This window comes from Neopsephotus bourkii, unplaced genomic scaffold (assembly GCF_033783945.1).
Source record: "Neopsephotus bourkii isolate Nb327-2 ecotype Australia unplaced genomic scaffold, CSIRO-AGI_Nbou_v1 NB_384, whole genome shotgun sequence".
Taxonomy (NCBI): Eukaryota; Metazoa; Chordata; class Aves; order Psittaciformes; family Psittacidae; genus Neopsephotus; species Neopsephotus bourkii.
Genome location: NW_026900889.1, coordinates 1,018,391 through 1,044,338, shown reverse-complemented (window position 1 = coordinate 1,044,338; position 25,948 = coordinate 1,018,391). Strand labels below are relative to the sequence as shown.

Below are 25,948 nucleotides of genomic sequence, written 5' to 3'. Positions count from 1 at the left end.
CGGGGGGTGGGCCGAAAGGGTGGTGGCGGCAGTGGCGGGCGGGTGGCTGTGTTTCGCACGCTCCATGGCGGCCACTGCCTGTGACGGTCTATCCTCCGCTGGCATTGACGAGGCGGACGAGGCGGTCCGGGGGACGTGCGAGGATGCGTCCGTCTGCAAACGGTAGCGGTGTTTTGGGGCGACGTCATCCGCTACCACTAAGACGGTGCTGCGGGGGACTGAGAGCGGGCGGAGGGCGGGCTGGCTCCCGGAGAAGGGGGGGGGGGGGGCTGGAAGAAAGGGGGAAGAGCTCGTTGTCTGCGGGAGGGTGTCCGGTGCCCTGTGTCCGCACCGGGGCCCGAGCGGCTGGGGGGGATAAACATCATAACACGGTGGCGTTCCACCGTGAGAGCGCGGCCTGGCTCGGGTTTAGCCCGCAGGGCTGCTCCGGACAGCCCTGCCCCTGCTCTAGAGCACTGCCCGGCTTCCAGCTTAGAGCCTCTTCGTACGGCAGCGCGCGTGGTGCTAACAGCGGGGTCGGAGCTTCACTCATGTTTGATATCTCGGTTAAAATCCCTTGATATTTTCCACAATTCTTTGCTGCTTCAGTGCAGGCTGGGCTGGGAGAGGGGGTCAGTTCTGCTGCTCTGCTGTGCGTGGGTGTGAAGCTCCCTTCTGTTATTGCTGCCTTTTGTTCCATCCCTTTGTTACTGGGGTAGCAGCAGATTGTTGGGTGGTTGTGTTTGTTTTCGAGAGTTTACCCTTTCAAATCAGCCGCAAGGCCAGTGAGTTCTGCTAGAACGACATAGCACTGTTGTCTGGGTTAAAGTGGTCTCTAGAAGCAATGGAACTAGGGCAAACAGCTCGGAGCGTGGTGATGGGTATGAGTAAAGGGTAATTTGCGTGTGCTCTGAGGAGCTGTGGGCAGACAATTCCTGTGTTTGCTGGTCCTCAAGGAGGAAACATTTGAGATAAGGTTCTGCGCTTGCAGAAGTGCATCCAATAGCGCAGAGGCCATTGAAAAGTTTCTTGTTTAATGTAGCAACAGCTAAAAAGTTAACTAAGCTTTATGTAACTTCTTAATTGAAATAGTCCCGTGGGTGATTGTGAGGGTGCTGAGGCGCTGGCACAGGGTGCCCAGAGGAGCTGTGGCTGCCCCATCCCTGGCAGTGCTCAAGGCCAGGTTGGACACAGGGGCTTGGAGCAAGCTGCTCCAGTGGAAGGGGTCCCTGCCCGTGGCAGGGGTTGAAGCTGGAGGAGCTTTAAGGTCCCTTCAACCCAAACCAGTCTGGGATTCTGTTTGATTCAGCAGATTGTTGTAACCTGTCTCTCCATGTACTCAGACAGGCCAGGGAGTGACCTCTTCAGTCTGTGTGTGTCTTTTACAGTAAATCTCAGTGGCCTTATTTCCTAATTCTCTCATTTTCCCCCTCTGCTGGACAGGTTTGCTGTAAGTGCTGGCTACTGGAAGGACCCTTACATCCAGTATTTTGTGAGACAAGCCAAAGAAAGAAAAGCACCTGAAATCAATAGAGGCGAGTTGGCATGTGAATGGGAATGAAGGCAGTGCAAATGTGTTCTTAATTGGTCTTGAAGAGCACCTGGCAAAACCTCTCTATACTGGGTATTGTGCAGCATAGGAAATTTGAATCAAAACTCTTCTTTGCTTTCTGTGTTCTTAACGGAATGTCTTTCTGTGCCTCAGTGTGCAGTAATCATTACAAAGCAATCAGAAGAGTTGTTTTGACCCAGGACATTGGGGTGTCTCTGCTGATTGTGCTCCCCAGCTGAAATTGTTCCACTCAGTTCCAGGTGAAGACTAAAACTTTTATTGAAAGGAATCTTGTTTTATCAGTACATCAGATGTTATTAATAATTAAAATAAATCAAACAAGCCTTTTAGGTGTGCTAAAGAATGCATTATTCTTCCTAAGAAACACTGTTTTTGAAAAAGCTACCTAAAAATCTTAACAAGTGTTAATCATCAAGTACGAAGTGAAAACAATAATGAAAACCAAACCTTGTTTCCTGCTGCTGTTAACAGGCTATTACGCCCGTGTCCATGGAGTCAGTTACCTGATTAAAGCTTTTCTGAAGAAGACAGAATGCAACTGTCAGATTGTCAATCTGGGGGCTGGCATGGACACCTTGTTCTGGAGATTGAAGGTAATGACACTTGGGAGTATTGAGCTGGGCTGCACACAAGGATCTGTGTGGATGCCTGGAGTACTCTTCTGTGAGGGCTTGTTGCTGTTACGTTCTGCAGTAGGGCAAGGAGTAATGCAGCCAGGCTGTGTCTTTCCTCAGGTCTGTTCTTGTTTAGGATTAATTTAGGCACCTTTAAATCTCGGCGCAGTTTTCACTGTTATTTACCAAAAGGTCTGTGACAGGAAGCTGACCTCTAGTGGACTTCCAGGACCAGAGCTTGATGGCACCTTTGTCCTCTTTCAGCCCTAAGATTTCACTTTTCTTATCCTCTATTAAACCAGGAATAAGGTACCAAAGTACAGGATTGTAGAGGCTCGATTTAAATGTTACTGTATGTATGTAAATGTGAATTTATATATGTAAATATACATGTCTCTCTGTGTTTATGTAACTCACAAAAATGCAGATTACTCTGATACTATCTGATAGTATCATTTGACCGCACGCACCTCTAAATTACCTTCTCATTAGCATTTACATCTGTTCGTTTGGTGTCTGGAAGAAAGTCCAAGGCAACTAGATGCCTTTTGCTTGGTCACAGTCCATTATATTTCATTCAATAGAAGGGAAAAAAGAATGACTTTGTTTCTGAGAGGTGAAGCTTTTTTCCTCCCTGCATTGCTATGAAAGCTGTCACTACGCAGTTTTATTAACTTTCTGTAGCAGTGATTTTAAAAGCTAAAGCAGGGCCTCTAGTTCCAATTCTTTCTCCTTGTGAAGATGTGTGGTATCATTAACATACAGAAGATGGGACCCAGTTAACTGAACGCTTCAGTGTTCTGGCTGATTCAATCTCCTGTTTAGAAATTCACAAGGTTGACAAGCTAGAACTTGCAGTGCAAATCCATCACAAAAGGATTGCTGCATAGGGAGAAACTTGGCAGAGTTTACCCATCAGGGTGTCAGATAGTGACAATGTGAAATGAAGAGGTTTTCCCTTTCTTTGTAGCAGAGGAGTACTGATACGTGTTTAGTCTGGATGTCTGTTTGAGGACAGGTTGTGGAATGTGGTCACTTTCTGTGTAAACCTGTGCAAAATGTTCCTGATTCCCTTCTTAGAAGAATATACTGAGGCTGCATGGTAGATGTAATAGTTTCCTGTTGCTGTGCTATTCTAGATCCTGATATTACATTGTTGGAATACATTGTTCCAGTGATCTGGTATCTAGGATTGCTGCATTGTATAAAAAGCTAAGTAGTATCCTTAATGCTTAGAGCGCATTCTGATGCCTCTCAACTGTTTTTGTTGGTTTAGTGGGGTTTTTAAGCTGTGGGACATTGTTACACTACTGTTACCAATGCCAACGTAAATTAGACCAGAATTGTTCAGGACTTAAGGAGGTTATATCTTGTCATGTGCATGTGAAATGTGAATGTCCCTAATTCTAGAGTCTCTCTACAATTCTCAGGATGAAAATCTCCTCCCTCGAAAGTACTTTGAAGTGGATTTTCCAATGATAGTTGCAAGAAAAATACATCACATCAAGTAAGTATGGTGTAAGCCTGTGTTTAGCTGTGTGAAACCGAGTGTCATTCAGCAAAATGCCAGGAGTGGCAAGCTCCAATTACTTCAGCTCTTTTCTGGGAAACTCATTTTAGAATGGAGGTCTCATTATGCAGGCAAGTCATACCCGTGGCTCTGCATCGACTGTTCCCCACCATAGAAGCTGATATGTGGAAGCTTTAAGGAGGCAAGTGGGGTTTACTCTTAATTACGTAAAATAGAATGGGCAGGGGAAGCCTCACAATGATTAGAGGCCATTAATTCATCTTCTCTTACTGTTGAAGACAGTAGTAAATTCCCAGACCTGATGTTCAGTTAGAGAGGTGGGATAGCTGGTGTGATACAAGAATATTCTGTTTGAACTAATATGGGCTTATGGAGGATGCTTGGAGAGAGTATCAGGAAGCCTCTTGATAATTACCTCAGAACTTGAGTCATTGGGTCTAAAACTCAACTGCAACTTAGTAGTAAGTCAAACTTGCAGACGTTTGTGTTTCCAGTAGAGGGCAGAGGTATCTCTTGTCTGTTTTTAACACACACACACATTTATATGTTAAAAAAATCAAATTGTATTCACAGTGCTAAACCAGCTTAACTGCTCAGAGATGCTTCTTCCTTCTTCCCACAGATCAAAACCTCCCCTGTCAAAACCAATTATGGAATCCCATTCAGGGGACTCTCTTCTAATAGGTGAGTCATCCTAAAAAGAAGTCTGCAATGTTCTGCAGCACTTTTAAAACTTTTCTGATCATTTTGTTCTGCTATGTGGGCAGGCTTTTAATGTTTGAAATGCTGTTTGGACAGAGAATTGGGAGGGAAGAGAAGCTTCTTTCTTCTCTTACAGACTCTTGCCCATTTGTTCTGTGACATATTAGAGATGTCTTCTCTTGAAAGGGTTTTAGTCTGCCAGAAAGTTGTTGGGGTTTTTTCTCTCTTCTATATAGCTTAAGTTAGGTTTTCTTTTCTGCCACAGAAAAAGGAAAGTGCTACTGATAGTCATGTGTACTGGATTAAAATATCTATGGAGTGTTTTCTTCTCTCTTCTGTCTCATTAAGAGCACAAGTCTTTAAATTTAGTAGTCTTCACAGAAGAAAGAGCCTGTAGAGTCCATCCTCAGGAACCAGAGCCATCTGTTTCATTTTAGTAGTAAGAGGACATTAGATTCTGGTCATGGAGTATGCTTGACCTATCTTGGCTTTTAGCCTCATTGTGTTTGAGTCAGGACTGTAACTTGAAAACATCTTCATTTGTGGAAAAAATCCTGGGTTCTGTTAAGTAACGTTTTTAGTGCAGTATCTGCTTTTTGGGCACTGTAGTAGCTGCTTTGGACCCTTTAGGAGGAACTGTGGTTATCTGTGTCTACCATACCAACTAACTTGTGTTAGCAGATGTGACCTTAAAGCAGAGCCAGCAATGTTTTGTGTCCTGATATGATCACATGTATAGGTGCTTTTAATAAGCATGATTCTAGCTCAGAGTCTGGGGGGCTTGAAAGAGCCTTCCAAAGGGTGAGGAAGAGTGCAAAGAGTGAGGAGGTGCTTCTGGGGGCAAGGTGTAGGCGCTTCACCCCACGGCTCTTTGTGCTTTAATTTGGATCAGAGTACTGCCACGCACTGACTTGTTTGTGCATTTTAATGCAAATTATGCACATTTTATTGCTTCATATTAGAGGCTCTTAACCTACCAACCTTTTAGATGTCATTTGAGTGGCAGAATTCTCATCATGCCTTCAGGTCTCAAAAGATGAAAGACCATTGCCCCATCTCTTTAAAACTGCTCCTAACAACCACTGTGTTTCAGCCGGGAGACCTTGTTATGACATGTCTCTTATATACAATGAGATCTGCTGTGCTTAGCACTGTTAAAGACATATCACTACAAGGTTGATCAGAAGGGTTTGATAGTATTTGTGCTGCTGAACAGTTGTAGATATGTGTAGTACAGCAAAGCAACTGCCAAGTTATCAAGTTGCAGTGGTGTGTTGTAATCAGAAGCTATTAATAGCAAGGTGCAGCAGCCAACAGCAATTGACATATCACTGTTTGAATGTATTGGAGTGGCTTATTTCTCTAAAGCTGTTTCTCTTGTTCTTTCTCAGTGCTGCGTTTTAACTACCCTAGGGTAGCAATTTTACAGTAACCAGGCTGATGTAGGCTTTACTACCCTGAGATCTTTGGGATGTAACATCTTGTCAGATAACTTGGAGCTGGTGGGAGTGTGTTGTGGAATCCCAGTTTGAAGTGGCACTCAAAAACCGCAGGTCAGTTCAAGTGAAATCCATATGGGAACTATCTTGTAAGGACATATTAATGGAACTGCTTCATGTGGAAGTGCCACCAGAAGAGGCTGTGGAATAAGTAGATAAATAGTCAGATGAATAGGGATTTCTTGCATATCGAAAGGAACTTGACTATGGATTCACTCAGCTACTAACTGGTATATACCTTCTTGTTTTAAAACTTAGGACATGAGAACTGGAAGGTGGTGGCTGTGGCTCAGATGGGCTGCAGGAGAAATCTAGGGAACTCCAAGCCAGTAGGACTGATACGTCTACTGGGCAAATGAGTAGAAACTCTAACAGACAGACTTAGTGGAGCACAGGAGTAATATAAGGTGTTGAAAATGAGCCCACGTGGCTCTTGATAAGGTAAGTTATGCCTCACAAACCTATTGGAGTTCTCTGAGAGTCAACGGATATACTGGGGAAGGACATCCAATTAATCAGTGCTTGAATTTAATAAATGTGTTTTGGCAGCATCACTTGCCAAAGTGTGCCAGAGAAGTTGCATGGTTTTTGTAGGGAGAAGGAATGGTTCTCATACGGATAAAGAGCTGGGGATGGAGGTTAGGCATATGCTGTTAATTCTCATTATGGAGGGAGGTGGAGATCTAATCTTAAGGATATGTTGTTGTTCAACACCAAGAAATAATTAGGAAAGTGGAGTGATTGGTGAGTGGCAGCTCGTTGGCAAGTCCCAACTCTGAAGAGTGGTGAAGAACTGGGGAAGAATCCTGTTTTTTAGTGAGTTGGTGATAAATTCCATGTGGATTAATATCAAGTGATGCACATGGGTGGAAAAAATAGTTAGTGCCTCACATGTAAATGAGACTGTCAATGCTGGATGAATGTTTCTGCCCCCATACAAGATCTGGGTATTGGAATAAATAGATAGGTGAAAACAGTGGCTCAGTAATGGGACAGAAATCCAGGTCCAAATGTAAGGATTCTAAGAAAAAAGATAGGAAACAGCATAGACCCCAGGATTAGCAGCACGTGTTTGCGCGCCGTCTTTTCTCTAGGTAGCTGCTGTTGGCATCTGAGAGAGGCAGGATACCAAAGTAGGGGGACCTTTGGTCTGACCTGATACAGCTCTTAGACTAATGCAGTGTCCTGGGAATGCCTCCTGTCATAGGGAGCATAGTGGGGCATAAGGAAGCAGCATTTCCAGGTAGGGGAATGTTCCTTATTTCTGTTGGTTTTGGGGTGAGATTGTCCTGGCCTGTCCCGTCTGCTAAATCAGTTCACAGAATCATAGAATGGTTTGGGTTGGAAAGCACCTTAAAGCTTATCCAGTCCCAATCCTTGTCATGGGCAGGGACACCTTCCACTAGAGCAGCTTGCTCCAAGCCCCTGTGTCCAACCTGGCCTTGAGCACTGCCAGGGATGGTTCCACATTGCTTTCTCTTGTATATCAGGAATAATTTGCTTAGGTCCTTTGGGATTTGTGTTTTAGTGTCGATGGACATCACTCTTCATTCTCTTCCTGCTTTTCTTCTCACACTAAATGTTTTAATTTCACGGGGCTAGTGCTAACAGACAACTTCATCAGCTTCAGGGCAACATCTGCTTCCTCCTTGCCCTTTACCCAAAGCAGTGACAGCATGGCTTGCAATTCAAGGGTGGATACCTGTGGCCTCTGCCCTTGAATGCAAGAAAATGACACTTGTCATTGAACAGCTTTGGTATTTTCTAGGAGGCGTGAGGTCTCCAAGGGAGAGCAGGGAATCTGTGCAATGAATTGACATGGCTGTGGCCATATCAGGTTAAATAGTTTTCAAAGTTCAATGGCACTATCTGGTTTATGATGCAGTCACTAGTGCTGGGAATGCAGCACTCCGCCTTGCCACCTTGCAGGTGCTAATTATGCTTTAATGAGCTATTACCTTCAGTGCCACTCGTGTGCTTCCTGCCCCATCTAGTCTAGTTGGTTGGTTGAACTTCCCAACCTTTCCAAGCTTGCCTGTGACAGTGCACAGGGTGTTGGCGACTGGCGTTGGGGATGATCTTGCATGTGCAATACAAGCTAAATACCTTTGTGTTTTGACACGTACCCTGTTCTGATGTTGCAGTTAAACAACCTGAGTAAGACTTTATCATGGCTGTGAGTCTGCAGAATAGGTTGTATGGGCTGGGTGCTTGTAAGGCTGCTAAAGATACCTTAGGATGAAAATCCTAATGAAATCGGTTTGAGTCAATAGCATCCTGCATGCTGTCTCTTGGAAAACCTCCAGGGAATTGTTTCACTGGATTCTTGTAGCAGAGGAAACACTGCTTCGTGCTCCTGCGATGGGTTATGTAGTGCTGCTTCAGCAGGTGTGTGACGGTAGCAGGTGAGTGCCCGAGGGCTGCTGTAAATCAACATTTACTGGCATGTTTTTGTGGAGAAAAACTTTATTGCAGGCAGGTCAGAAAGCAACTATAAACAACTGCTGCTACTCCTCACTTACCGAAATGGTGTCTAAATTTGGAACGCTTGTATTGTTATTTCTATGCCAAGAGTCATGGAAAACACGCATCCAAGTGGTATGAGCAGAGCAAAACCTTCTCTGCTGCGTTTTGCACAGATAACAGGATTGTGCACCTCGGCTGAGAGTCTCTGTTGGGCAGAGGGGGTGGGCTGGAGCAGTGGGGCTCATTTGCTTTCTCTCTTTCACTCATAGAATCCCAGACTGGCTTGGGTTGGAAGGCACCTTAAAGCTCATCCAGTTCCAACCCCCTGCCATGGGCAGGGACACCTTCCACTGGAGCAGCTTGCTCCAAGCCCCTGTGTCCAACCTGGCCTTGAACACTGCCAGGGATGGGGCAGCCACAGCTTCTCTGAGCAGCCTCTTCTCCCCTCCCTTGTATTTCTTAAATGAAATTGGAATCTGGTATTTCTGAAACCCTCATTTCAGGCAAGTACAAGAGAGAAACTTTGCACATAGCTGAACGTGCTGAGTGTGAGCATCACAGAACCATAAGGTATCTCCATGCTTTAGAAAAGAACATCATGACCAAACAACTTTGCTAAAAAACGTGAAGTATTGACTCCTGGCTTGGAATTAGTGCTTGGAATGTGGGATATTCAATGGATTAACCCACAAAATGTTGCTTGTATCCCAGCGTTAGGGCAGTTGGCCTGACTCACAACAAGGTGGTCATGACGTACATGTTAGTGCAGCATTGGGGGGGGTCTCCATCCCCAGGAGGGAAGGCAGCAGCGTTCCTGGCAGCACAAATCTGCTGGATTGTGCAGGGCTCTCCTCTCTGCCGAGGTCCCTGTGGCAGATACCTTCAGAGGGGTGAGTTTACAGTGAGAAAAACAGGTAAGGTTTTAACAGCCAAGGAATTGATTCAGTTACAAGAAACTTCTTGTTCATAAGAAGAAATCAATGGAGACCACGTGCCTGTGTTACCAGGCCAAAACTTGCTTTTTCCTTCCAGCTGCTCTGTAGAGGCAGGTATTGTAGAATATGCTTGTACCAGCACTGCTAAGTCAGGGTGGCAGCGTGTTTTCAATGTTTCATTCTTAGAGCATCAAGCTCTGCAATAAAGTAGAAATTGGTGCCAGACAATATACCAGTACATCATTTTCTGTGATGTTTATGGCTGTACTTGGACTTTCAGCCTCCAGGCTGGGAGTAATGGCAACTCCAGCTCTCAGCAGCCTTGCAATGAGTGTCTGCTATTGAGTGTGAAGTGATGGAGCTGTTGCAAGTCTTTTAAAAGACTTTAAAAATCATCGAGTTATTTGTCTAGTTAAGTATCATCTCTTTTACTTTAGTTATAAAAGGCTATTTTTAATGCCATGTGCAGGCTAAAGGTGGAAGATAGCAGGAAATCTTACAAGGAAGTTTGGAGGAGGCTTAGCTTAAACTCTCTGCTCTTGCTTTTTGTCCTTGTGCCTCTCCTTGCTTTTTAAAATTGACTAGTGTAAATTCCATCTTTTCCCCTCACATTTCCTTCAGGAGAAAAGTGTGGATTATAAATGTTGAAATCTGTGAATTCTGGAAGTATTAAATGAGGTGCTTTCAGATATGTGTAAAGTGTACAATTTTTAGCAATTGTATCAGCTTGTGTGTACTGCGTGTGCTGCTCTGCCTCAGTACTATCTGTGCTCGTGTTTGCCAACAACCATCAATGGAGAGTCGAGGGAAGCTGGCAGCAGAATGTGTGGAGGAACAAGTACATTCTGTTTGAATGGACCAGAGGAGGGGAACCAGGCAGCCGGATACTGGGAATGGGAGTGAAGTGATTGTATTTGGAGTGAAAGGCTTCTGAAGAGAGGAGACAATCTGTTCCTCGTCAGCTTTCTTGGCCTTTCTGCTGCAGGGACTCCCGTGTTAAGGCAGGAATATATTTGGCTTTAAGGTTTGAAGACTATTTCCATTGCACCAAATCATCCTTAAAGAAACTTGTTCCAGTCTGGTGTTGGGTTGGTTTCTCCCCAGTAGTTAACTTTGAATAACCAGGGTGCTTATTTTCACTTGTCCACAACCTCCATCTCCAACTGTCTATCTAATGGGCTGCACAACTTGGTGCTGGGGATCTCCAGGTTGCTTCCTTTGGCTGCCCCTCTCCCACCATGTCAGAGCATAACAGAAGTTCTGTGGCTTGTTCATGTATCACAGGCTTATTGAAGCCAGTGTTAGGAATGGTGGTTGCTTTTGGAGAGTGGTTTTCTAACCTGCTCCTTCCTGTTCTTCCCTGCTAAAAATGCTTGAATCAACGTGGTGCGAGCAGGAGACATTCAGTTCCACTTTGGAAGTGTCTGTACTACTGCTGTTACTGGATCATTTAAAAACTCTTGTTTATTTCTGGTTATAATGAATGTGTTTGTGTGGCCAGGTCAGTGAAGCTGGACAAGAAGATTGCATTCATTTCATGCTAATTGTGGTGCTGATGCTCACCCTGTGCTCTCTCTGGACACCAAACCAACCACTATATAAATACTTTCCTGTGTGTGGTGAGGGGTTCTTGTGTGGCTTTTTTTTTTTGATGCCATTATCATGGCCTTGATGTAATAACTGAAATAGAAGGGAGTGGGAAGTAGTAAAGCTATTACAGAACATGCACATGGAAAAAAGCCTTGACTCAAAATGTTGAATCATTTGCTGCACAACTTTTTTCCCTTTTTCTTTCTTTTTTTTTTTTCCCTCCTGTAACTCTATGAACAGTTCTGGTTTCTCTCTCTGGTCAGAAATGTTGCTGGAAAGATGCTGTTGTCACTTCCTAGTGCTGTTTTCAGTTGGTCACTTGAAAACTGAATGGAGGTGCATCTCCCCTACTTTGAAGCACTGCTTCAGTTAAGAAGTTGCCTTTTCCCCTCCACCCCTAATGTTTTCTTTCCTCTTTTGTTTCCTCTCCTGCAATGGAAACCCTTTCATTCTGCCTCTTCAGCCTCTTGGCTTCTCTGCATCTCTTCATGTAGCCCTTGGCACCTGCTCCTGTGTTACCATTCAGGAGCTGTGTCTGGCTGCAGCCGATCCCAAGCCCGCCACTGCAGGCACGTATGGATTTGCCACTTCAGACTCTCACCGTGGGGTTTTTCAGTGCTTAGCTTATTTTCTCTCTTGCTCTGTTACCCTTGTATGGTAAGAGAGGAAGCTTTGTGCTATTTTGTCCTAATGGCTTCACTCTAGTAAAGTTGAACCATGAAAGAACAATGATCTATTCCTGCAGAACTTTGTTTTTAAGTGGGTTTGATGCTGCACGTGCAAAGTGCTTTTATATGGGGGCTGGGCTCATCGAGTGCAATGCCTTGCAACTGGTTGTCAGAATTATTGATGGCAAGATGCTCGTGTTGCTGCTGGCTTCCTTCCAGTTCTCCTAGGATGGCAAAGCATCTTTTGACTTCAGTGTTAGTTCCTCCTCCATGGTGGAAAGCATTTGCAGGAGCTTGCTGCCTGTTGTAGCCCAGGGTGAATATTTGTTCCTCAGAATACCTTTTCTAACTGGACTGCCCACTAAGTACCATTGCTAGAGCATACAAAAAGCTAAATGATAGCTTCTTTTGGCACCAAAATCTGTCTAATACTCATATATATCTGTATCATTAATTGATACAGCTGTATCTCTTGTTAATATTTGGAACATCATTACTCTTACTTAGTTTTTCAGGAATTTATATACTTTTTTAAATGTAGTTCCTTATGTACATACATTGGGTCATTTGAAAACACTTTACAATCAAAACAACTCCCCATACCTTTAATCTTCACATTTTTCTTCTCTCTGCATTCCTTGAAACCATGGTAACGGGTGGGATAACCCATCTGCATTAGAGTGGCTGCCGAGTGAAGGAGGAGGCTTGTGGCAGAGTCTGATGCTGATATATCACCATCTGTAAACCACAGCAGGCAGGTAGAAGGGCAGTTAGTGTTCTAGAAAGAAGAGTTTGCTGTTGATGCTAGGTGTAACAGATCAAACCTTCGCTTCCAATTCATGTGGTCCTGTGTAATTCTTAGTTGCTAATTTCACCTTCTTCCTGTTTGTAACCTTTAGTCTTTGAACACTTTCAACTTGCAGACTCTCGCAGCCTGGACTCCAGTCGATATTCCATACAAGGAGCAGACCTCCGTTTCTCATCAGAGCTGGAGGAAAAGCTAAAGAAACATAACCTGGATGTACAGTAAGGTTATCTTCACTTTCAGAGGGGTTTATGAGGGCGCATGGAAAGTACTCATGAAGCGAGTCAAGTCAGGCTTGGGCATACAGTAGCTGCATCCAGTGCTCATTATGCCATTTCCATGGTTACCTTTTCCTGAGCCCCTGGAGCAGTAGGAATTGTGCAGACACCTCCTGGAGCCTGCTGGCACTGCTGGGACTGCTCCAGAGCTCCATGGCTGAAGCAAGGTTGTTCCTTGTGTAGCCTGTTCTGCAAACTGCGTTTTCTTCCTTCCTGGGAAGACCAGACAATACAGAGCTATTGGCTTCTTGTTCTTAAAACACTGTGGGGAGTGAAGCATGGCTTCTGTGAATGAGCTCCTCGCAGTGGTTCTCTTTGGGCTCTGTGATCCTTTCACATGAGTTCAAGCTCTTGTTGAAGAGCAGGAAGTTGTGATTCCTTCTTGCTTTCCCCATCCCTTGCCCTGAAGGGGATGAGTTCCCTCAAGAGCCATTTTCTGCCTCAGAGCTCACATGAGTTGTCTTTCTCTACTTCATGAATCAACTCTTTCAGAAATCTCTCAAAGAGTTACCCCTTGCTTGAATTAGGTTGAAATTTAGTCAATAGAATCGCAAGTTATTCAAGGGGAATCTCTAACTAGAAATGTATCCAAATGTCATAAATTGTCTTTGAAAGAGTTGGTTCAGTTGCATTTAGTTTCAGTGCTGAGTGATGGGCAGTACCTAGAGCAGCGAGCATGTTCCACCCCATGAGCTGTATGAGTCAAGATTTCTGGGAGCTCAGCTGCTAAAATGAAGAATAATTCTGTCAGTCTTCAATTATTTCAGAGTTTTATCTTTGTAATTATTTTCTGTTGCCTCCACTTAACCCCCCTGTTGTTCCCTGCACCTTTGACAAGTGATTGCCATGGAGTCTTTTGAGAACTGAACTCCAGAAGCTAATACCTGGGTGTTTATTGTTCAGGCATTAGGTTTCTGGAAGGGGCAAGATTTAAGTTTTTAGAGTGGATGATGGACATACCTTTCAAATATAAGATACATAAATAGCAGCTATCTGGCTGGGTGGGAGAGAGCATATGGGCAAGCAGAATGCATCAAATTGCCATTTAAATCTTTACACTTCCATCCTCTGAAATCTTGCCTTGCTTGCCTACATTGCTGCTCCTTGTGGGATTTCTCCTGCTTCTAGTGACTTTTTTTTTCCTGTTCATTCTAGCAATTAAAAGAAAACTCCATAATTCTGAGCAAAACTACTCGTGTAGATGTCTATTTTTCTTTCTCTGTGGATGGAGGGGGAAGAGGCAATGTGCAAACGGTAGATTGCATTTTGCTAGATAATAAAGTGGAGCTTATTTTGCAGATACTGAACACATTTGTCTAATTAAAATTCTTCATGGAACTTCTTTCAAGAGAAAACTTTTTCCATTTTTATTCCTAATTTAACTGATCTCTGAAAGAGAGCACATTGTGTATACAGGGAACAGTTCTTCTGCAGCATGACTTTCAATCTGCACTTCAGTTCATGCGCACAGCTCAGAGAAGACTTGGAGAATACATGTTCCTTAGTAATGTGGCTGACTATGGGGATATTGTTTCCCAAAGTCTCTGTGTTGTAACCCCAGGAGTTCGCTGTGGTTAATTCATTGCCTGACAGAAAACCCAGTTCTGGTCAATTGAAGTGATTTTATTCAGTCTTAAATGTGTAGTTCATAAAAAGGGTAGTTCTTTTAAGCAATTTTGGGAACATAAAATTACTTTGCTTATAAATCTTTATAGATTTTACTTGTTCTTTTGCTAGAAATAGTTCTCTTGTGTTTTGTTTCCAAGCTTGCCAACGCTGCTGGTAGCAGAGTGTGTGCTGGTTTACATGACCCCACAGCAGTCTGCAAGTCTCCTGAAGTGGGCAGCCAGCACCTTCCCAGTGGCGATGTTCATCAACTATGAGCAGGTAAAACAAAGCTGGCACTTTTAGACCTGCGTTATTGCCATCAAGAGTGGGAGTTCTGCTTGTGAAATAAGAGTGGGCCATGCCCCTTTGTAGAGAGAGTGGTTTCTGCTGTAATGTGTTTTACCTTGGAGATGGGAAAGCTCATTGTATGCAATATAGAGCTATTCTGAAAGACAATTTCTGGATTATGTTGAGCCAAAGTAGTTGAGACTTAATCCATATGTGGAAAAAACCACAGAATATTGGTTTAACTAAGACAGAGGAAGAAGAAATGGTGCTGAATGTTGGATGTGAGTGTGTAACATTACATAATTGCCTCTCCGTGTTCTTTGGCAAAGGGGAGCAAAAATCACATCAGCATGAACTCAGCTTCTGTCTATGGAAGTAAATGCTGCCTGGGGGAAGTAGGTGGCTCCAGGAATTAGAAACAGGATCTTCCAAGCTGTAAATCACTGCTGGAGAGCTGAACCAAGTTATCAACAACTTGAAGCAGAGTCAGTTTTCAGTGCCCAAGTCCCAGTGGCAGCACTGTCACCAGTTAAACTAGCACTCAACTTGTAAACCTGAGGTAGCTGAGGAGATTGTGGCAGTGGGAAATGAGACCTGGTGTAAGAACACGCAGCTTACTTTAATGTTATCCTGTACATTTTGTGACGTGGACGATTCAAGAGTTTAACCAAGTTACTGCTTTTCACTGGGATTACATTCTTTTCGGAAGGGGGAACACTTTTGTCTCCTTCTCTACCTGAGGTGAACATGACAGACCGGTTTGGACAGATCATGATTGAGAACCTGCAGAGACGACAGTGTAACCTGGCTGGGGTGGAGGTCTGCAAGTCCTTAGACTCTCAGGTAAAAGGGGCACAGAGCTTTGTGTGGGTTTGATATCAAACTTAACCTGTCTGCGGCTTCTTCCTCTCTGTGTGCAGAGGCTCAGAGCAATGGCCAAAGCAGGGTTGGTGGAGCAGCTGCCACCTGCTGAAATCCTTTCCCATCCCCCTTACACGGTTCCCTGTAATCAGTGCCATGGTTTCCTGTTATCACTTTGTTTGATAACTGTACAAGAACTGCAGTAGATCACAACACAGCTCCATCTATCCCACTGTCCTCTCTGCACAGAAGTTAACAGCACATGCTTAGAAAAGAGTGTAAGAGCTCTTCAAGGAACAGGTCAGGCAGATGGCATAGAAAATCCTTAGGGGAAAAACTGTTCTCTGGCATTTTAACTTGAGTTGTCTGAAAACTGTGCTGCTTGTTTACTTCACAGAGGGAACGATTGCTGCTAAATGGCTGGGAAACTGCACATGCCATTGATATGATGAAAGTGTACAGCTTTTTGCCACAGGCCGATGTCAAAAGGTATTACTGATAGCTTGCTTGCAGCCAAAAGTCATCTTCAGATGCCATTTCCAAGGTAGTTTCACATTGATATGTAGTACGGGATCCCCTACTATAACGGAGTGGAGGCTCTGTGCAGATGCTAAGTAGACAGAACATATCTGAGTGGAGCTCTGCAGAGCCTGAAGGCTAATGCTTGGAGCAGCATTAATGATCCAGAGGGTTATTGCTGCCAGGAGTAGACTGGCAGTACTCATGATTTATTTGGGTGTGATCTAAACCATCTTATGACAGCAGTTTACAGCTAAAAGATCCTACAGAAATGCTGTGTTTGTAAAGTACCTAAGGTGGTTCTTGTGGATATCCAGCCTCCACAGCACTAGATGCGTGCAGTGGAGTCCTAAAATACACTCAGAACAGGCAGCCACTTCTCATGTCCCCAAGGGAGATGACATCCAGGTCTTTGCTCCAGGCCTGGGTGAGACTGCTTATCTGTTTGCATTTTCACTATGAGTGTAAAATGACTAGGCCTGATCTTCCCTCCCTTCTTTCTTGGCAGCATATTTAGGTAATGAGCCAAGGCAGGGCAGTGATGTAGAGCTGTGACCTGGTTTACTGTGCAGGCAAAGAGGGAGAGGGAGGAGAAGTGTGCCCAACAGGGTGGTGTGATTATTTCTCAACAGATGGATGCATCTTCCATTCATATCATCTTCAGGAGCTAGGCTGCTGGGTCTGCAGACAGAGCTTAGTACACAGAGGGTATAACCAAAGGCTGTTGTAACATTAATCTCCATGGATTTTACTAAGTTTTTTTGCATTAAAGAGAAGCTAAAAAGGGGGAAACTGCTTTTATTGAGTGACTTCTGAGTTATAGAATGTGAAGTGTGAATTACTTGGTCATTCATTAACTATAGCTGGAATTAGCCAAACCAGTTACCTTGGTCAGAATAAGTGTTCACATATGGGGATTTCTCAAAGCGTGGAACTGAACAGGTGAGACTGGAAGTCATAGGTTGTTCAAATGGGAACACTCGCTGTGTGACTGCACCATATGGCACTTGTGGAGAGACATAACTTGTGCTGTTTTCTTGCAGCATTTTTGTCTACCTTAGATCTGTTCAGCTCCTTCCTCTTGTTCCAGATGCCGAGAGGTTACATAAACTCTGTCCCTTGGTATTAATAAGGCAAATAATGCTCTCTGGTTATGGAAGTCTTCACAAAAGCGGTCTTCCGCAGCATCTGCACACCTGTAAAGAACTTTTGCCCCACTTTAGATCCCCAGTAGCAACCCTTCCAAGTATTTAGCATGGGAATTAAGCACTCTGGTATTCAAGTAGAGAGAAAGAGAGGAATGTGCCAGGTTCAACTTTTTAAAGCAAGCACAGCTTGGGAGAAGTTCTCCTGTTTGTTTGGTGGAAGACATTCAAAGATCTTGCTTTAAGAAGCCTAGGCAGGAGCCATTTTAGGAAAACAAATCCTCAGATCTTGTATATGCCATTTGGTTTGTGCTTCATCATGAGCTCATGTGGGAGAGTTGTTAGAACGGCACTGGTGTACCCATCACTCTTCCAAGACATAATATGGACTTGTTATTGTCTGGAGAAAATGCCATCTTCAACTGTTCACTGTAATGCTTTGGTAAAGATAAATCTCCTTCCATTATGAAGTACTAGTGTGTCTGCTTACATCCAGCAAGACCAGGTACATGCAGTAAAAGGGGTTAGAAGACAAGTAGTGGGGTTTGTGGGAAGCTATACCTATTAGTTCCCAGACATGAATTTCCAGGGCTGAGAAGTTGGAAACATCTTGTGGGTCACTTGTTTCATTCATTGACAACAAAGGCAAGGAGCAGTGGTATCTTCATTATGGACAAATACCTGTATTAATTTACTTGAGAGGTAACTGCCTTATTTACCATAGTTTTTGCATGAAAGAACACATTGAAAACTGTACCAAGGCTCCAGCTGGCATCACAACTTGTATTTTATTCCTACAGGATAGAAGGACTTGAATTCCTAGATGAAAAGGAGCTGTTTGAACAACTAATGCAACACTACTGCATCTGCTGGGCTTCAAAGGACAGCAGTAATCTGGGTAATGTTCTCCAACGCCTAGTAGGTGATCCTTCACACTGGGATCTGATGTGGGAAGGCTGGGACTATGCGCACCAGATATGTGACAGAAGCGCCCCATCACAGGAATGGGGTCTACTGCTGTGTCACTGGGGCTCTGAACACCTCCCAAGGGGTGTCTCGTGGCTGTTTCTCCACAGCCTTTTGAGGGTTTGTATAAGGCATCTGAGTTGCCCAGCAGGAAGCCCATGCAGTACAGGGGAGTTAGAATCCTTACACTGAAAGATGCCGTATGGGTTACCATAAATAACTGCCTGCTTTATACTATCAGTGCTAATTGAGAGGTTTACAAATCCCAGGCATGTAAAGCACCATATGGGCACACAGTATATGAAATCATGGTGTCCTGACAACATAAAAATAAATCTGCATTCCTTAGCCCAGTCTTCTTCTGCACTGGCCCCATTTACATCCACTTGAGACTTAGGTTTTGTGTGCTCCTTTCTCCTGGGGAAGAACAATCCCTCAAGAACTGTGGTTCAGGGGAAGGATGGGTGTCTCCAGCCATTCTTTGTCCAAATAAGAAAGACAGCTCTGGTGCAGGCTCAGTTTCAGCTTTATTTGTGTCTGCAATTTCAGGGACTTTAGTCTTTCTAGAAAACTTCTCTGCCCACCATTTTATCCCTTCCTCTTCTTCTTTTCTACCCTTCCCTTGCTCCTGACAAAGCAATATTCAGCAACAAATTCTATTGTCTGCTCCTGAGCAAATGGAATAGATGTAATTGGCTGAAGCTGTGCAGCCAGACTGAGCGGCAAAGCATCTGATACAGCTGGTAAAACTAGATCTTCAATACCCTGCTGTAATAGGGATGTGAGCTTGTGGTCTCTTGTGTGCCTGAATCCACTGCTTTGATAGTGTTGAGCTGCAGAAATGCGGTTTCATTTGATTTCTTACAGCTAAAAGGTGATGCCTGCAATACAGAACTAGAGGAGCTAAGGCCAAAATGTTCCCCAGCTCATAGCAGCCAGTATTTCTGGGAACTCCAGCATTATTCTTTGCTGTGATTAGAGGAATGTTTAGGACAAACTGGGGTATTGAGGTTGTGTTACAGTGTACCTTAGAAGTCAGACAGATCTCAAAGGAGATAATCAAATATCTAATGCGTGGCTGTGCCTTAATCTAAAGCGGCTTTCCTTTATCCAGTGTGAATTCACTGCCCTCTTTAATGGTACTTTCCCCAGCTTTCTCTTTTTAAATGTCATGGGCAGACACTGTGGCATTCCTTCTGTCACGAAGAGCTTCAGCACTCCTTCAGATTGGCTTGTTCACATTAATTGCTGCATCACAATCAGAAAAGGGCTAAAAAAGTACAGCTCAACCTGTTTCCTCGTTTCCTCCCCTCCCACCGATTCCTTCGTGTTTAAGTTGAAAAAACCCCCAGAAATTCTCAAAGCATCCTTCTTCCCATGTCTCGCTGGCCTAATAATAGTGAAGTACCTGTAGGGTAAGATTAAACACTTGTTTCTTCTCCACACCCCCTTCTCAAACAGGTCTTGCAAACATCGCGTTCTGATGGGCTTGCTGGAGCGAAGCTGAGCCCGGAAGCCACAGTGACTGCCTTCTGCTGGAGACAAGATCACAGAAATGATGGGACTTTGCATGTGCCAGCTTCCATCTGGCCTCTGTGCAAGCAGTGCCAGTGCAGGAGGTGATGGGTGCTGCAGGTGTCGCTGCCCTGTTGGCTTTTGGGAGTTCAAAGGGACTGTTGGCACCCATTGGGAGCAATTGTTACCAGGCAAGACTTTCCCCCGTTCCCAGATCCACAGTGATGGACTTCCATAAGATGTCAGTAATTGCTGTTTAAAAGTTTGCCTTCCTTAGTTTAAAACTGGAAGTGAAGTGTTCCTGGATGATACCATTTTCCTCTTTTTGTCTTCTTGTGGATGTGTAAAACGTATTTGTGACAGGAAGCTGGAAAGCGCACGCTGGTGAGCCGCGTTATTGGGTATCTCTGCACTGTGCATGGCTGATCATGAAAGTTAAATCCTGTTCATTCTTCTTATGTTGAGGTTTCATTTTTATGCAGTGCCACCGTGTCAGCTTTCTCCAGGCTTTACTGGTGCTGCAGGGCTCTCACTGTACTGGGTGTGTTCCTGTAGTTCGGAAAGAACAAGGGGAGGTGTGGGTCTTGGTCAGTGATGTACAAGAAGCTGGATGATGTGAAAGTAGGCTTTATTTAACTGGGAAGGGCTTAGCTTGGCAGTTCACACTGGGCTGGTGAAGGTAAGAAAGAGATGACTCTAAATTTGCACTGCTTCTGGTAGTATCTTTACACCAGTTTCTCATTCTTCTTTCTTTTCCCTTAAAAGAAACAGAACAAAGTCCCAACAACAGTGAAAGACCTTTCCCTATTGTTTGAGATGGACTCTTGCAACCTTCCTATGAGAAAATAAATGTTTAGTATTTATAATTTGCCCAGTGTCTTACTCATTAGAAGTTACGTATTCGTATCTGGTTTAGTGACTGCGTTTTTTCCTCTTTCACCAAAAGCCTTGCCAAAAAGAGTATCTTTTTAAAGCAGTTGCAAGCATAAGCAACCATTTTCATGCTGTGTGTGACTTTCTGTGGTGTGGGAATACCTGGCTTTGGAAATAGTTGACGTGGGCTTGGACTGGAGATGTGGGAAGGGGATTATTGAGATACCAGGAAAAGTAATGAGTTCTCAGAAGTGACAGTGATAATTGCAGAGGAACAGAAGCAGTAAAAGGAAACAGCTTTCCCTGCACTGCCCTCCTCTCCATCACCGACTTTAGTCACTGGCAGCTACAGGCCTCCTGCTGTCACCTTTGTGTCAAGCTGGTTTCTTGAATGCCAAGGCTCAGAAATACAGTATTTGGTTTATGTTCTGCTTGGTCTTTGCAGGGTGTTCACACAAGCTCTGTGCCCCAAAAGGGAAGGGATGGACTGTGCAGTTATGAAAGGAGCTTATAACCTTTGCTTCCTAGATAACAATATCAATGGTATGCTGATGCCTGCATGTTTGAGATGTTTGGGGTTATCTGCACCCCTCTTCCATGAAGAGGTGCGTGCAGGCTGTATCCGCAGTAGCGTTGAGCCTTTCTGTGTGCAGATGCAGGAGACCATGAGGGCAGGTCTCATTTTTACACCTTACCATCCAAGTGCCTTCTTGAGCACAGCATCTGTAACCAGGGACTGCAGGGTTTGCCTCTGGGTGGTTTCCCACGCAGTTGCCTGCTCCCTGGATTGGGAGCAGCCAGGTTCTTGGAAGCAGGGGCAGTTATCCTGCTGCCTTCAGTGGCCTGCAGCTTCTCGGTTTGCCTTCTGGTTTCACACTGTGGTTACATAAAACACAAGAGTGTTTCAGTATTTCTCATTCCCGCTGTGCAGCTGCTCTGCCTTGCAGCCTTTGATATTCTGCTCCTTGATCTCTGTCCACAAACAGCTCTGATCTGACTTGCTGGCATTGGCATCACCTCTGTTGGGTGCTGCATGAGCACTTATGGGACATGATGTCCTGAAAAACCTCTTGATTTCACTTAGCATGCAGAAACTGTCTGAAATAGCTGAGTCAAAGGTGCTTAAATATGAAGATGAGAGAAACAAGACAATGCGTAATGTCACAGATGTGCTCATAGCCAAGTTTGACATGTTACTTGACAGTTAATCTCTCTGTTAGTAAGAACAAGGGATTAAAGAAACTGAAAACCCACCAACAAACCAGAAGCCCTGTAACACCCTCTGCACTGCAGGAGTCTAGTGCAGTGACTAATGCTTGTTCTGTGGCAGCAAGACTACCCTGCTGATTCCTTTTAAGTAAGATGAATACATTTTATTTAGTAATGTAAAAGCCCATCTCTACTATCAATTTAATTTTGGCAAAACCCCTCTTGGGCCTCTTTTTGAGGGGGAGCTGTGGTCTTACCTGCAAATCTGTTCCCTTTGAACCAGCTGACATCTGAGATGCAACCTTTGAGCTGTTGAATTTGTCGTATCAATGGGCCTTGAATGTGGCTCGCTACAGGAGCTGGTCCTGTGCTCTGTCAGTCGTCTTTGTTGTCATCTCTGTCATAGTTTAATCCTGTCTGTGTTGGGAAATGATGTCTCTGCCAGCATGAGGCAGATGCTGCTGGAATTGCTGCTCATCAATTTCTATTTTAGGTCCCTGTATAATTTGTTCGTCTGAGGGAAGCACTGAAGGATGTGGCACAGGAGCAGAGCCGGGGCCGTGGGATGGAAGGCACAATGGTGCCCTGTTTGCTCTTCCTCTGGATGAGTCTGTCTTGCATCCGTTCAGCTAAATGGATGAGCACCCAGCTAGGAGATGGGAACCATTCCTGCAAGAGCTCTTCAAGAGCCTGGGTGGCAGCAGTGGTGGAGGAAGTAGGTCACCTTGTGCTTCAGGGTTACACCAGGATGAAAGGGGTTTGTGATCCCTGGCAGCCCGTGTGGGCAGTCTGGTTCCTGGGATTACACCAACTGGAATTGATCTTCTGCCTCAATTCAGGGAGTGTTTGGGTGTTCGGGTGCCTGGTGCTGCTCAACAACGCTACTTGGCTGCAGAGTAAAAGGCTGAGAGGGGTTTTCTAGCCAGGAGAGGTGGCCTTTGCCTGCTGCTTGCTGTGCTTTGTGTGACCCTGCTTGTCAGCCACGGCTCCACTGAGCTGCATGGCAAATCACTGCCTCTCCTCTGTTCCCAGCCCAAACTTTTGCCTCCTTCATTGGTACTGACAGTGCAAGAGAATTCATCCCTACAAATCCTTTGTTTAAAGGGGAAAAAGAAAAATCATTTAAGCTTGAATGAACTGTAAGATGGGAGGCATTGTTCCAGCTATGGAGCTCAAGCATTTGCTTTGCAACCTCCTGCCCTGCTAGCAGCTTCCTCTGATGCTCCAAGGGTTTAGCTTGGCCCTGCCTGCTGGTACCTGTTGGTAAGGGCACAGCACTGTCCCCTTTGCCACTGGGATGTCCCACATTGGCCTTGCATCAAGCTCTTGTCTCTGTGTCACAGCCATACCTGTGCCATTCTGCTGCATATCACTTGAAAGTACTTGAACAAGTTTCCTCTTTCCCACTGAATATAGTTTCTATGTCTGTAAATACAGTAACAGCAGGAGATTTGATGTCATCCATGGAAAAAGTTCTCCTTTGAGTCTCCTGCAGCGCAGAGCCTGTGATGTTCCTTGCTGTGTTGTGAGTTGTGAAGCACCTAAAAAGTTCTGTCTCCCCCTGTCCTCCTGCTGCATTCTGGCTGCAGGGTGGGAGATGGAGCTGGGGCCAGGAAGGAAGGTCAACCAGGAAAGGTGGGTAACACGAGGGAGTTATGTCTGATCATGCTTGTTGTCCATGAAGAAAGGTTCTGTTAGTCCTCTGCTTCTCCCCTTGCCTGCAGTTGTGAAGCATCTGCAGGACGAGGATGCCCAGTTGCCATGGCAAAGGGAGGGAGCAGAGTGTGGTCCTTGCCTGCCATTGAGCTGCTGTCACAAACTGTTCTGTCAGGTACCAGAACATCCTCTGATCTGCTCCATGCTGAGCCCTGTGTGTTGCTCCTCGCTCTGTCCAAGCTTCAACCACAGTTCAGATGATTACACTTCATTGTGCCTGTCTTCCACCCACGTTACCCATGTCTGAGCATTGCCTGCTCAAAGGATGGATAAAACTAGTCCCCTTCTGGAAAATTCAATCATTTAGTTCCTTACAGGGATTATTCGGCTCTAGGATGTGACTGAGAAGCAGCTGCTGGTTTAGCACACACCATTTCAAGCTTCTCTGCAGCGTTACCAGTTCATTTCACACTTGCAAGGGTTTTGAGGTCTCTGTGCTGCTGGGGTAAAGGGAAATGTGGCTACTGAGGCAGGAAACGTTCTGTTGTTGTCAGCCTTATGGGATAGTCACAGGGAGCCAAGTGCTGGGTGACTGGGAAGATGTGCATGTGTGTGAGCTGCCTGGGAGCGGGAGCATCCCTCCCTTGGAGAGCTTGCTGCCTTTTAACGTTAAATGCCAAAATTAAGGTCTGAGTGTGGCTTCATCCCATAGTTTCCCTTCTCAGTCCCCAGAACTGCCCTGAGTCTGTCCCTGTTTTCCAGCAGACAATGGTAAGTGTATGGAGAACCCTTGGAAATTTCCATCCGCGCTGGAGCAGGATGGTAGCAATCGGAGGTGAAGTCATTATGCAAGATAGGCTCTATAAGGGGCAGAGGTCAGCTCACCCCTGTTACTGCTACGAGCTGCAAATACTTCTGCAGGTCCTCCTTCCCCAACAGTTGTGTAATCCTTCGGGCTCTGGAGCTCCAAGATAAACACTGGCAAGATAAGGCAGTGTCAAATGAGTTGCCTGTGCTTTTATGGCTTATTAAAAGAGCTGACCATGGATGCTGAGGTCTCTCCTCAAAGCAACCCCATTGTGCAGCACTGAAATCCTTTGTGACTGCTTGTATAGACCCCAGTGGGACCTCTGTCCTGTGGAATGTACCTGCACTGGGTCAGCAGAGAGTCCACATCTGCTCCAGCCCTGCACTTCAGGGTTCATGGATGTTAATGGCACCTGGAGATGCTCTTAAGCGTCTAAGTGCTTTTTGAGTTTGGGTGCTATGGTTCCTATGGCAAAGCAACTGAAGCGCTGCAGAGCTGCAGGGTGAAGCAAGGAGAAACAGAATGAAATGTGTGGGGAGTGGGTGTTGGATAAAACAGGGGTGTTGTGGCTTTCCCACCCAGGGCGATGGACATGGGAGCTGTTCCCTGCCGCTCCTAAGAGGGATTTCTCAGCGCTGTTGCTTGTTTTGTGCCACCGTTTCCTTTCCCAATTGACACAGTTGCTGTTGTCACTCATTTAACAAATCGGTGCAAGCACAAACAAGGACAAAAATAAGTGTCTGCTAATATGAGCAGATTTATCCCTGCTCATCCCCACGCCTTTCCCCCAGCGGAGTTTCTCTGCCACGCACTGAGCAAACCTTAGTGCCAGCTATTTAATCTTATCCAGGAGGGGCAAAGGGTGCTGAGCGCGGAGCTGTTTGCTTTGCGTGTTAGTGGTGCCTCTCAACAGGAGATGGGTGCTGGAGCAGCCCCTTCTCGGGGTGGCACAGGAGGAAGATGGAGCTTAAAATGGGTGTGTAGCAGTCAAGTATGGAACATGTGAGAGCTGTAGGGTGGGAAAGCCTGGAGAAGAGAAGGCTCCTCAAGGGGAGACCTTAGAGCAGCTCCAGTGCCTAAAGGGGCTGCAGGAAACCTGGAGAGGGGCTTGGGACAAGGGCCTGTAGGGACAGGCCAAGGGGAATGGCTTGAACCTGCCCGAGGGGAGACTGAGCTGAGCTCTTAGGCAGAAGCTCTTCCCTGTGAGGGTGCTGAGGCGCTGGCACAGGGTGCCCAGAGAAGCTGTGGCTGCCCCATCCCTGGCAGTGCTCAAGGCCAGGTTGGACACAGGGGCTTGGAGCAAGCTGCTCCAGTGGAAGGGGTCCCTGCCCTGTGCTTGGTTAGCAATAATGAACTCCTTTGTTGCCCGAGCACAGAGCATTTCCTGTGGAAGTCTCCCTGCTCCCCAGCCAATGACGGTAAATGTTTAAAAGCCAAGGCCATGGGGTTAATCCTCACTTTTGGTTTGTGACCTTCTGAAGCTGTTGCTCTGCTTGGAGTCACCATGAGCAGCCTGAACAGCGGTGGTCCAGGCACAGTGGCATTGCCATCAGCCGCATTCATCACCATGTACATGGCATCAGCATCTGGAAGGAGCTGTTTTCCTGCTGTTGGCCTGGCCAAGGAGGGGCAGAGCCATGGGCTGGCTCCCAGGGCACGTCCCGATGCCCGGTGCTGCTGCCTGGTGACATGGGGCAGCTCAGCCCCCTCCTGGTGCCCTGACACGGTGCCAGCATCACTCCTCCAGCACTTGGAGAGCTGCGGGGAGGAAGCACCAGATGAGATGTGGAAATGTGTTACATTAATCTCTCATAATAAATACCCTGGCAAACAAATGAAATCTGGATTCCTTTTGCCTGA

At 45.4% G+C, this 25,948-nt stretch overlaps 1 protein-coding gene across 1 annotated transcript; it reads left to right on the top strand.

The window, feature by feature from the left end:
* The first annotated feature begins 43 nt into the window (after positions 1-43).
* Positions 44-20,408, top strand: LCMT1 (leucine carboxyl methyltransferase 1). The gene is made up of 11 exons (XM_061349146.1): positions 44-162; positions 1,423-1,514; positions 2,024-2,145; positions 3,597-3,673; positions 4,320-4,381; positions 12,481-12,583; positions 14,407-14,527; positions 15,278-15,379; positions 15,795-15,886; positions 17,862-17,959; positions 19,489-20,408. The coding sequence occupies exons 1-11, from the start codon at positions 65-67 to the stop codon at positions 19,509-19,511; spliced, it is 990 nt and encodes a 329-aa protein (XP_061205130.1). The 5' UTR covers positions 44-64; the 3' UTR covers positions 19,512-20,408.
* Positions 20,409-25,948: the final 5,540 nt, after the last annotated feature.

Coding starts and splice junctions, on each gene's coding strand:
- LCMT1 (XM_061349146.1), top strand. CDS start 65: ATGGCGGCCACTGCCTGTGACGGTCTATCCTCCGCTGGCATTGACGAG. Junction 163..1,422: donor GATGCGTCCGTCTGCAAACG/GTAGCGGTGTTT, acceptor TCTGCTGGACAG/GTTTGCTGTAAGTGCTGGCT. Junction 15,887..17,861: donor CCACAGGCCGATGTCAAAAG/GTATTACTGATA, acceptor TTATTCCTACAG/GATAGAAGGACTTGAATTCC.